At 34.8% G+C, this 12,313-nt stretch overlaps 1 protein-coding gene across 1 annotated transcript; it reads right to left on the bottom strand.

Annotated features, from left to right (window-relative positions):
• Positions 1–389: 389 nt before the first annotated feature.
• Positions 390–10,441, bottom strand: LOC111408012. The gene is made up of 24 exons (XM_023037751.1): positions 10,250–10,441; positions 9,907–10,034; positions 9,725–9,809; positions 9,103–9,156; positions 8,061–8,152; positions 7,848–7,951; positions 7,491–7,566; positions 6,686–7,139; positions 5,538–5,885; positions 5,223–5,429; positions 5,025–5,123; positions 4,873–4,942; positions 4,262–4,389; positions 3,700–3,988; positions 3,393–3,613; positions 3,194–3,318; positions 2,856–2,973; positions 2,627–2,682; positions 2,420–2,513; positions 2,138–2,324; positions 1,926–1,997; positions 1,752–1,852; positions 1,428–1,490; positions 390–865 (listed from the first exon to the last, which is right to left on the bottom strand). Exons 1-24 carry the CDS (start codon positions 10,292–10,294, stop codon positions 758–760), a joined length of 3,324 nt encoding a protein of 1,107 aa, XP_022893519.1. The 5' UTR covers positions 10,295–10,441; the 3' UTR covers positions 390–757.
• Positions 10,442–12,313: the final 1,872 nt, after the last annotated feature.

Raw genomic sequence — 12,313 nt, forward strand, 5'->3', positions numbered from 1 at the left:
AGATTTTATTTTGGATATTTATGTATGTTTAACATTAGCATCATGAATTCTTCTTATTCGATAAAGTATATGTCTTATGTTTTAAAATAAAAATGAATCTAATATGTCTTATAAAAATGAATCTAATATATATATATAAGTTAAACAATTTCATTGACTTAAAATTTCATAAATAGAGAAGATAAAGTCGCCTCAGTTAACCATTCGAAAGTTCAAATCAAACACGTCATAGGAGCGAAAGAGTGACGTATGAAAGGAGAAATTGGGAAATATGAACATTTGATCATTGTGAAGGTGGTTTGGAATTCAAACTTTTGTGATTTGAGTGGACAATCGTGTATGCCCATGGTCCTATCACACATTGATCAAATTTCATTTTCAACCATTCATTTCAATCAACTCCACAACTTCATTTTTATGTACACTGTTCATAAATATATATATACATATATGCATACATTTTGCGTTTAATGTAATAAAATCTCAACACCACCATAAATAAGTTATTTCAAAATGATTCTAGGCAACACGCAGGCCAAAAACATTCTAAACACGCAGGAATAACTTAACCTCCCTTGCTCTGGAATATCAATGGTAAAAAAAGAGTTGATATCTCTGCAGAAGAGCCTCATCTATAGTAGATCAGATATACGACAAAGTGATGTCTAACCATCTGATTTTCGACTATCAAGCTTCAGTCGTCCATCGGAAGGGATAAGTTCCATTACGCGAAGAATTGAAGAGGACAAAACTGGTATTATATATGATACCATTTTCGATTTTCCATTGCTTTTGCAAGCTCGTTAGCTAATGATGCAAAGTCTTCAGCCCCACTTTGGAGTTCCGCAGTTCGTCTGCTAATTCTCTGAACCAAGAAAAATGTAGGTGTTCGTTAAAGGTCATTGGCATGGTTATGATTCCAAGAAACATTCAAATTCAAACCCACACGAAGATCGATTATACTTTAGTAACTACAGATTATAATACAAGTATCATTTCTAGCAAATTATACGTGAATGAAAGAGAAGCTAAGCAACCCATAATAGATGATAAAACCTTTAGCATAAAAAGCAATTATGGAGAGCCATTGAAAGCTAAAGATGAGAATCGAGGCTAATTATATGTATTCTCATTAGGTTGCTATAAAACAGACTGCAACAAAGCTGGAAATTTTTAGGCATTTGTCATATTGTCCAATTGATGAGGTGCTCCATGCCTTTCCACACACAAACCCAATCCACACTCCAAATAGGAATCAATAGATATAGTAGTCCAAACAAGATACATTCATATCTAGTATTCCATATATGCCATTTCTTCGGAGTTTCAAGCATTAAGAACGATTGGAAATTCCAAGATAACATGAGAAAAATGAGGGATGATGTACTGGGGAAATATTCGAAATCATGTATAACATATGAATTCACCTCAAGCTTTTCTCCACGTTCTAAAAGCTTGTTTCTTGCTTCTCCTGCCACTGACGAGGCATCCTGGATCAAGACAACAGATCAAGTAGGACAATCATTAGAACAGCTCCAACTAGGCACAAGAGTATATCTACAACCCGTTTGGTACGGATTAAAATCTGTTTTTAATTTAAGTCAAAGTCAAACAATCAATATTAATCACATCTTTCACGGGTCACAACTTTTCAACCACACATTTCAAAAACTTCTATAACAATCTACTAAAAAAATCTAATTTTAATCTTCACCAAACATCCTCCTAGAAAGAAGCAACACATGAATTACCCCAGCTTTTCTGTACTTCGCTATGATTTCTTCCTTTGTTCTGGCTCTGGGCATTGCATCCGCATCCCCGTCCAGTAATTTTTCTCTTTCACTTTTCTTGCCTGCAGGAAAACCATCAATACTTTAACGCTCGACCAAATCCAGCTATATATAAAGGCAACATATTGTTTTTACCTTTATCTTTAGCATGTACTTCATGTGATGAAGTAGGAGCCGGAGGAATAGGTTCATCAATTTCAATGTCATCTGCATAAGTCTACAGTCAGTTTGAGCCACTTAGCATACACAGAAAAGCAAAGCCATGCAGAAGTTAAGCAACAAAGGGTAGTACTTCTAAAGACAAAAAATGAAAAATAAAGAAAAAGCCAAAGAGAGGTGAGTGAAACCTATATCAAGCTCAGCAGTCTCATGTTCATCTTCAATATTAGATGGCTCTGGGAATGGGTTCTTCATGAAAATGCCCTCCAAATGACTAAAATCAGATTTGAAAGTGGAAGAAAGAGATGTTGCATGATTGGACTTTCGACCCTTAAGTCCTTTAACAATACCACCCAAAAGGTGAGGACTACCTCCCTGTAGTTCCACAGACAAGCACTTAGTAGGAAATACAGAATATCACAATCATAAAGCATGAAAAGTGAGAAACTAATAGTATCAAATCTCCAAACCTGTTTTTTCTTTGAATCTGAGGAAACACTCATTGCAGCCTTCACTGCTGCTGCAAGCACTTCATCATGAAGACTGGGCAAGGAATCTGAAATCCTGGGAAAATTTATCCAGTCCATTCATCATATTCTAATTCCCTTTCCAACCTTTTCTGAGGCTCAATTAAGCATTAGTGAAATGGCATTGACTAATGAATGCAGTAAGGATACCTGAGATCATTTTCACCCGCCAATAGAGAAACCAATGCCACTTCACACCCATTTGCCTGCACATATTACTCATGATTAAAAGATATTATCATATGAAATACTAAGCAAGATATGGCAAAACGGAAAAGCCCTATGTATTTGCCTCATAATAGATATCTTCAATTTTCTCATTAAGTTAAGCTTTTGAACAAATTACATCGTGGAATTGAAAAGATGTATATGACATTACCAGTGCAATATGCCCATTATTAGTAGAACTGATCATCCTTTCCATGTTTGCCTTGAAGTTCCACCTTAAATCAGACATCAATGAATATTCTTTCACCGATTCTAGGTCAGGCAAAGATCTGCACAAAGTTAGCTATTACCACAGCTTCCTGTCATTTATGTTTTTATTCTTTACATATTCGTTTGTCGTTGAGAAGAAGAATATACTGAATTCTATAATTAGTTTCCATGAATACAAAAATAATGATAATATTTATCAGGCCGTTTTCATTGACAATATTGTTAGGAATTAAATCAAAGCTTTAGTTAACGAGGCAAAAATTTTAAAAAGTAGTTTACCGGATCTCTATCTCTCCCGTCTCGTAGAATACCACCAGTCCACAAAGTTTCCCATCTTTTCTGAAAGCGGTGGTCCAGTAACAGGGCTTTGCAAGTTTGACTTTGAAAATAGATTTGTTTTTTCCCTGATATATAAAGATTATTTTAGTTCGTGAAAAATAGAATCCAACAATATAGGAAGTAAAACTAAGGTACTCACTTCAACTACAGACGTCATAGTGTATATACGTAGAGAATCCTGACAACACAGCAAGACAAATGACTCCTTTAAACTTTCTACAGAGAGATTTATATCAGCAGAGTGGTCTTCAGTATAGCATCTAGTGCTCCCCTGCGTTGTGTGCTCCCCAGAAAGCTTGTTACTGTCATCTTTGGGCGAATGTTCTCCATTCATTGACCGTGGATCAGGTACAGTGATATCTGAAGTGAAAACGAGAAAAATCCAATAGCAAATAAGTATAAGAAGAAATAGAGATAATCCTTAGCCATAGACAAGCAATACTTGCCTATAACATACATAGTAATTGCAGATGACTGCTTCTTTGGGTGTACTGGCCTTGAGCAAATTCTTTTACCATTATTACCATCAACAACATAAATCCTCGCATCCTTGGTTAACACAAAAAGAAATTCCCCAGCAACATTATCTGGAATTTTTAATCCAGGCTGATTTAAGCTTTTAGCAGGACCAAAAGCAAAAACTTTCCAGAGTACTGATATCAATGGTGAGCTAGTACTGGATATGGAGTCTGTTATAAATGCAGCAGATAATGAATTCACATCAAGCACCGCAATCTGAAACAAGGGTGTTCAATTCTTACAAACCTCTTAATAAATAACAAAATATGAAATCGAGCCAAAGGCTTCATAACCAACTGCCACGACCCTGCTTTTTATCAAAATAATCAGGGATTAAAATGTTTATGGAGACATTCAGGGGGAAGCAGGATCTAGGAAGAGGGATCACTGCCCCCATCACTAGGCCATTGACTGGAAAAAAATAGATAAACAAATCAAAGTGTTCGCTAATAATTTAACCAAAAGAAACCTAAAAAAAATATTACTCACTCGAGAACATTTATATCCAACAACGAGTTTGGTGCCACCATTTGCGAATTCAAGTGCTTGAACTCTCGAATTAAGAAGGCTAAAAACAGCTTCATACTTTGGTCCTTGAACTTGAACTAAGTTATGAACTGTGAAACATACAATCAACATAAAGTCAATAAAACACATTGAACTGACCATGACCATAGCCACACAAGGATTTGACATATTAGTCGCTTTTTACCACATTTAATATTTTCCTTCCCCTTTTGAGCTTATCCAAAAATAAGGTCAGCCTAGCATGTAGTGCACACAGTAAATTCTTCAGCTAAATATTTATAAAACTCCAGGAATTTCAAAAATAACATTTTTTGGATCGAAAGTGCAGTAGTTGGGTACTTCAATGAAATTCTTAAATAGATTAAAGTTAAAACTGTAGACCCTGGATTGAATATGCTGTTCTGTATGAACTTCTTGCCTCCGACTTTTTTATATAGAGTCCCATGATAATCACAAATTTAAGACAGGGTCCAATTGACTGTCCGGAATTGAGAGGAGGACCTTATTGCCCATTAAATTTTCTCCCAGCGAAGAGGCTTCATTAGAAAAATCGATAAGCAGTTTTAAATCACCTTCACACTTATTTTCTGTAACAAAATGGAAGCTTGTTTCATCACTGCTAAAAAGATTGTACAGGTGGACCTGCATGAGAACAAACCTAGGAAAAATTAAATATTGAGCAAGGGTACATTGAGCCTCTTAATATGCAAGAAAAATTTCTGACCAGACCACATTCATTGCCAACTGCTAATCTCAAAGTGGAGGAGCAGAAAGCCATTTTTGTCACTGAAGCACTAGAATCGCCCAAATTTAAACTGCTAAGCTGCCAATAATAAGAAATGAGTTTACATGAGGAACAGAAATATTAGCATTCTGTTTTACATAACTTAGAAAATTTCATTGAATTTGGCTTTGTTCTAACCTCAGTTGTCAAAACACAGAGGAGCGAAAACACTGGATAGGTGGCATCCCATATTCGAACTGATCCATCCTGATAGCCTCCTACATAGATTCTAAGGATCCAGTTATCTTTGCCAAAGGATAGATGATTGTATACACCCCCAGTCATGGGCCACTTTATACCCCTTGGCAACATTAGCTTTGAACTAGACTGCTTCAGTGCAGCTATCTTATGAAAGATAACGTAACATTAGAAGATAATGAGCAAGATTGAAAGTTTCCAAAAGATATCAGAGAAGACGTAGGAGTTGCATGTTTATGCAGAGATATGCATTACCTTGGACAGTGCCTCTGTGTTTCCATATATATGAAAAAGCTCTGCCACAGTCATCAGAGGATCAACAGTTGGTATTACAGTAGGAAAATTTACAGCAGAGTCCAGTAGTTCCTTTTCAGGATGCAGCCCCTTTTTAGGATGTGACATGGAGGAAGACAAGTCGGCACAATTATAAATTTGCAGGCATCCAGGGTTTGACAATATAAAAAGAATAGCATTTTCATCACTCCTTGTTGTCCCAGCAGATGGTATTAAAATCATGTCTGCAAAGGAACTAGTAAGAGTGAGGTCCAAACGATCAGTGCATTTCACAGCTTCCATCCCAGCTGACCATTCAAGACTCAGAACCTGCAACGTTCAAAAGGATATTGTAACATATCAAACCACTGGTACCCAAATGACTATCAAATTAAAAAGGCAAACTTCCACGACAAAAGCTTGTATTACAAATATGTTGAGATATTGAAGCTTGTCTCGGATAAATTTCTGAGACTAGTGTACAAGCCTAAGCACATGTGGATTGCAAAAAGATACAGCGAAGTTAGATTACATGACCATTTGATTAGCAGAAAATATGGGAATAACATTCCCAAACAATTTGCCTGCAGAAAGTCTAAGAGCATGAAGGAAATTTGTAACTACCCACGTTCCTTGAATTAGTAAATGCCCTGTTCACAATCTTAAGTTTTATTTCATTCCAAACAAATCTACAGAGAACATTATTTCCTTTTTATTTCAGTTTTCCAGGAATTTTTTTTTTGTATAGAAGCTTGAGTAGAGTACAAGATTTCAATGCTTTTTATAGCCCCGTTTGGCCCCCATTAAATTTCATTCTATTACATTTCATTTTTCTCTTTCCTATTTTCAACCACACAATCTTCCATAAAATGATATTACATGTAAATCAAAAAAAATTCCTTCTTTTTCAACCACTTATTTAAAAAAAAAAAAACAACTATTCCACCCATTTTCATTTCCAAAAAATGGGGGCCAAACGGGGCCATAGCATAAATTTAATTTCCGACAAAAAGAATCTGACAATTTAAATATATCACTATTTCTCCAATAGCAAACATTTAACAAGTAATTACTGACAGAGAAATGACTCTGAACGTAATATCCATGAAACATCATGTTTGATAACCTACCGTGACAACTTCTTCAGATCCTATCTCATCACCACCATAAATAAGAAGTTGACCATCACAATGATTACGGGATTTATTATTAGCCAACCAGTGTAGGACAATGACAGGAATTTTCTTCTCAGCGGAAGACAACTGTAACTTAACAACATTTTGAGACAATCCAGCTGGTTGGTCTCTGCTGGAGGCACCTACTGATATATTCCAAAATAAAATATCACCATCTATGTATCCAACAGCAAGGATGGACCCATCAGAAGATGCCCAACAAAGAGCGCTGATCTCTTTCTCCTCTAAATGATGGGGAGATATTTCATCTAGCACGCTGGTGTCTACGTTATTTTGAGAATCAATTTCATTCTGTAATTGGAGAACCTTATCACCTTGAACAGAAACAACTTGAGCTTCAACAACATCCCAAAGTATAATATGACCACTCTGATAAGCAATCAATAGCCTGCAATAAAAAGTACACTTCTCCAATTTAAAAAACATTAATTGTTAACTCTCCGTAAACAGCTCCATGTTACAAAATATGACATTTATACTTGTCCCAAAGACTTAATTCATCCATCACCCTTATTCTTCCTAAATTAACCGATGGAACCTATTTCAATTCATAGGCAAAAAATCATTACAACAAATACATCAGACACGAGAAACCCACAGAACTTATGGGTTATAATTTCTCTGTATCTACAACTCATCCATCGTAAGAAGCTCCTTGAAGCTAAAGACAATTAGTCTAGAAGCCTTAATTGGGGGAAAAAAAAAAGAAAAAGAAAAGTAGAGGCTAGTTATATCTTGCCTATTTCCTGAAGAACAAGGTTGGGGAAGAACTCCAACTACGGGTTGCTGATTAGATAATGAAAATCCAGCTGCTTCTGTGAAATAAACGAGAAAAGATTGTTAAATATATGTTCTTATGGCAATGAAAGCCAAAATTACCAAAAAAGTCCAGTGCATACATGTGACTTTCAAGCTTAAACAGACATGAAACAAAAAAACTTCTATCTAAATTTTACAACCAAAGGATTGGCAATAGGGATAACCTTTTTATAAAACTTGACTTTCAAAGAAAACAAAAAATGCAAAATCAAATGGTGGAAAATTAATTTATGTGTGATATTAAGCAAACTATTCTCTGAGCATATATAGTAATCACCAGCAAATGAATTTGAAGATATATGATAAGGCAATTGTTGTAGTTCTCCATTCTCTGTGTCGTACTTCAGAACAGACATTAAACCATATTCATCACCAATATACCTAAAACAGAGAGAAGAGAAGTGTTATGTGACACGAAACAGATCCCAACCCCCTCAGCAGATAGTATGTTATACAACTCAAACATCACGTGTCCATATCAGTATCATACATAAGTGAGGAGCCACTGATTATGGAGAAAGCAGTTATGTTTGTTTCCCATAGTAAACTACTAGCTATACACCTCCTTTCCAGATTCCAAACCTGCAAAAAGAAAGAAAGTTTTAGATAGTATACTGTCTAACTATTTGAAGCACCTGGGTTGTTAAGCCTTCTCAGAGATACTAAAATGTTTCTCATTGGAGAAAGTTATTAATAACGCTAGATGTAGTTTTTGGTGGGTTTCACAGAAGCGTGATGCTTAAACCAGATGATATTAACATGATACAGGATCAGCACTGTAAAACCAGGCATAGATCCGGTGCCTCCATCTGTAGGATTGAATTAGGGATCAGCATGAGGCTAATAAATTCTTTGGCCAAAAAGTTATGTGGTAATATCACTTTGTTATTTGTGTTTTCCAGTTTGAGGACGCTAAATCAGAAATTGGAAGGGAGTACCTCAAAAAGAGAGGGTGAATAGTATGAGTAATTCTATATACATAATTACAAGAAGTTAAATGCAATGCCACAAGTAGAGAACTAGCATCAGTAGAAGGTTGAGAATTGCCTGAAGTAGAAGTGTTTGGGAAGAGTAAATTTGAAGGTTGAGAACTTCTTGGCACTATATCTAGTATTTAGATCAACAATCCCATAGATAGGAAAAGTTTCAAGAGGGAAACCTTTAAAATAAGACACTTGGGAGCTTACCAATGAGAATTGTTTAGCAAGTGAAGTTAGTTATACTTCTGAGATTCTAGTTATTGAAATATACCTTAAAGTTCATATGGAAAATTCTATAATATAGTAACAGAAGGGTATATATATCACATGAAAGAAATGTCAAGATAGATATAGGAAAAATACAAGACAGAATCACAAGTGAGAAGGTAACAATAGCACCTAAACCAAACGAATCGAATTATTATTGGTTCCTGTAGAAGTAAAAAGAGACTGAGTTGGTTACAGGAGTTCCAGTATCTCGTCATCGATCAACAATGCAACTGAAGGAACTGATGTAGAACAGATTTTATATAAAGCATAGACTAATAATACCTGAATATAATTGTCATTTGTGACGCTAATTAAGAAACCTTGATTCTGCAAAAACTGCCAAGGAACCATACGGAACAGATCAGTAGTACAAAAGAATGTTTTGCGATAATTTTTTTAGTAAAAATGACAGATAAATGGCAGACTTCAGTGCCAGTGTCTACATTTCTAAATTTTAGCATTGCATTGCCATCGTCATGCCATATGATTAGATGAGTCCACCATTGACCCTAACTCAATGCTTGGTTCTATCCTGGAATACAATCAACCATCTAGGACCCTTGTGACAAAGAGTTAATTTATTAATCTCGCTATTCCACTGACCTTCTTGATCAACTGGATTTTTTTATTTTATTCTGAAATGATCTCCATTACAAGGAAGTATTTTTACTCCCATGAACAAGTAACTTTATTATTCTCGTTAAATACATTCTAAATCATCTTGATGTACCACAAAGTTCAATTCAGGAAGCAATAAGCATGGGAAACTCATTTTTAATGCCTGGTCATTCACACTCGCAAGACAGGAAATTTTGTATGGCACGTATACAGTTGAAATCTGCGAAAGCAAATTTTCTGAATTATTATAAAAAGTTAAGAATCTGTATAGATATAGAAAACCGACCTCCAAGTATTTGTAAGGTAATTGCTTTGAGGAAATCAGAAGTCCTTCAATATTATCACCACCGATCACCTTTATCCTACCATCCCTGCATGACATTGGGGGAAAGTACACTATGAACAATACAAAGAATTACATTATAAACTTAAGCTCACACCGCAAATATAAACAATGCCTAAACTTACAATGTTCCAATAGCTAACAGGCGCTGAATCGGATCAAAAGCAAGAATTGAAGCCGTAGATGGGATACCATAATGCACATTAATCCGAAAATCCACTTCATCCGACGACAGCAAACTCTTTCCATGATACTGTGAATCAAAAAACAAAAACTCATAAAAACTCAAAATAAAACCAAGACGAAACGCAATTAATACCATTGAATAAGCTAAGAAAATCAATTTAATTTCTAATTTCGATTAAGAATTCAAATTCCATAGGCTTATAATTCAATTATCCAATTCATCAATCAGGAAAAAATTTATGTCAACGAATGTCAATTTAGTACTGATGATTCGATTATTACCTGAGAATTATGATCGGCCCTGTGAAACAGAAGTTTTGCGAACATGCCGATGATTATTTAGAGAAATTTGATTGAAAATTTGAACCTTTTAGATTCTTGTTTTGGTGTTTGTTGAGCTGATTTCGAAGTGCCGTTCTAAGAAATAATTAATTATGCATTTCTTGATTTCTACGCTTTGCCCTGGCATGTTAAGTGGCCTGTGCTGTGTTTGAGAAGTCCATTTTAAAATCTAGAATCTAATTTAAGGTAAAATCAAGAATTAATTTTATCCATAACTTTTTATTTTAAGGTAAAAATCATATTTTTTTTTGTAAATTTTGATAATAGTTAATTAAATATGTTATTAAGAAAAAAGGCAAAAGATAAAAGTTGTGAATTTTAACTTAAATATTTTATGAGCTCTTCAAGTTATATCAAATAGTGCTTAATTTCAAAATTTCACGGTCACAGTATGATTATATGACTTTTTTTTTTTTTTACAAGGTGTCCGGGCTTGCGTCCGACTAGATCCTTGTCCCTGAACCTCCGACCCCTCAGCAGCTCAGGGAGGTAAATCGCAGGATATGCCCTTGTTGGCTCCCAAGTTCCCACAACTCATTTGGACTCTTTTCGCAAAGAGAGCTTTCCTCACTGGGCGTTTGTTCACACCAATGGCTTCCTCTCCATATGGCTCCCAGTGTTAACTCCAGGAATCGAACTCTCCACCCTTGCTTCCAGCGTCCCAGCGAAGTGATTGTTCCACTAACTCGGATGTGCCCTGGGGGGCGATTATATGACTTATTTACATGGAAGTGAGCCTTAACAGAGGATTGAGACCAGATACTAAAAATTAAATCGAAAATATGCTATCTGATTGGAATAAAATAAAGTTGGATGATCCCAATTGAAATTTTACAAAAGATTCAGTGACCAAAAAAATAAACAAACAAAATTAACATGTTACCTTCCTATTTAACTCGGATGTGCCCTGGGGGGCGATTATATGACTTATTTACATGGAAGTGAGCCTTAACAGAGGATTGAGACCAGATACTAAAAATTAAATCGAAAATATGCTATCTGATTGGAATAAAATAAAGTTGGATGATCCCAATTGAAATTTTACAAAAGATTCAGTGACCAAAAAAATAAACAAACAAAATTAACATGTTACCTTCCTATTCCCTTTGGTCATGACAATATGTAGAATCTAATGCGAAAGGAACACATTGTCTCACAAATATGAACTTAACTTTTTCCTTTTTTTTTTTTTTTTTGAAAGGGTTTGGAATATTGAGATCAACCATTTTTAATAATATCTCAAGTCCCAACGATACTAAAAAATAGATATTTTCTCATGTTTGGTCAATGCTAAAGCAAATATCGTGCATCTCACTAGTTTAATGTGATACTACTCGAGTTTTGAGATTTTTGTGAGGGATTTGTACGATAATGTTTCCATTCGTTTTTCTAAATGGAGTTGAACTACTTAGGCCTGTTTGAGCCACATTATTTGAAAAAAAATGTATTTTTCAACAGTGATTTGATATCATTTCAACCACACATTTTTCAATAAAATAACATTACACGCAAATTCAAAACTTTTCCTTATTTTTTAACCACACATTTTCTATGCATTTTATTCCAATAATGTGGCTCAAACAAGGACTTAATCTAAAAAGATCAAGTTTCACCCCCATCATGTATATTCTGAATTCATCTTTTTCAATTAGAACCTTGCAAGTGCACAAGTGTTAATTAATGAGTGACGACACAATTTGAACCTAGATCATTGGCCTAGTCTGTGATGAATCACATAATAAAAAAAGAAAAGTAGATATAGGGTATTTTATATTAATTAAATATTCTCTTTATCAAAGTCGTTGTTAGATTTTTCTCTCTACTTCGACGTGGATATATAATAATTTTGAGATTTTTATGGGGAATTTATATGACAGCGTCTCTTGCAGAATAATATTATTCATAGTCAGAAGCTATAAGCAATAATCATATGTAGTAGCTTGTTATTCAAGGTATGAATTCAATAAGAAATTTTCTGTACTCAAAGGCCTTTTTTTCTTGCAA

Source organism: Olea europaea, chromosome 13 (assembly GCF_002742605.1).
Source record: "Olea europaea var. sylvestris chromosome 13, O_europaea_v1, whole genome shotgun sequence".
In the NCBI taxonomy this organism is placed as follows: Eukaryota; Viridiplantae; Streptophyta; class Magnoliopsida; order Lamiales; family Oleaceae; genus Olea; species Olea europaea.

Excerpts from the sequence above, each read along its gene's own strand:
- LOC111408012 (XM_023037751.1), bottom strand. The coding sequence starts at position 10,294 with ATGTTCGCAAAACTTCTGTTTCACAGGGCCGATCATAATTCTCAG. Across the intron at positions 8,153-9,102 it reads CAAATGACAATTATATTCAG|GTTTGGAATCTGGAAAGGAG; the intron begins GTATTATTAGTC and ends TTCTTTTTGCAG. Across the intron at positions 5,124-5,222 it reads TCTGTGTTTTGACAACTGAG|CTTAGCAGTTTAAATTTGGG; the intron begins GTTAGAACAAAG and ends TATTATTGGCAG.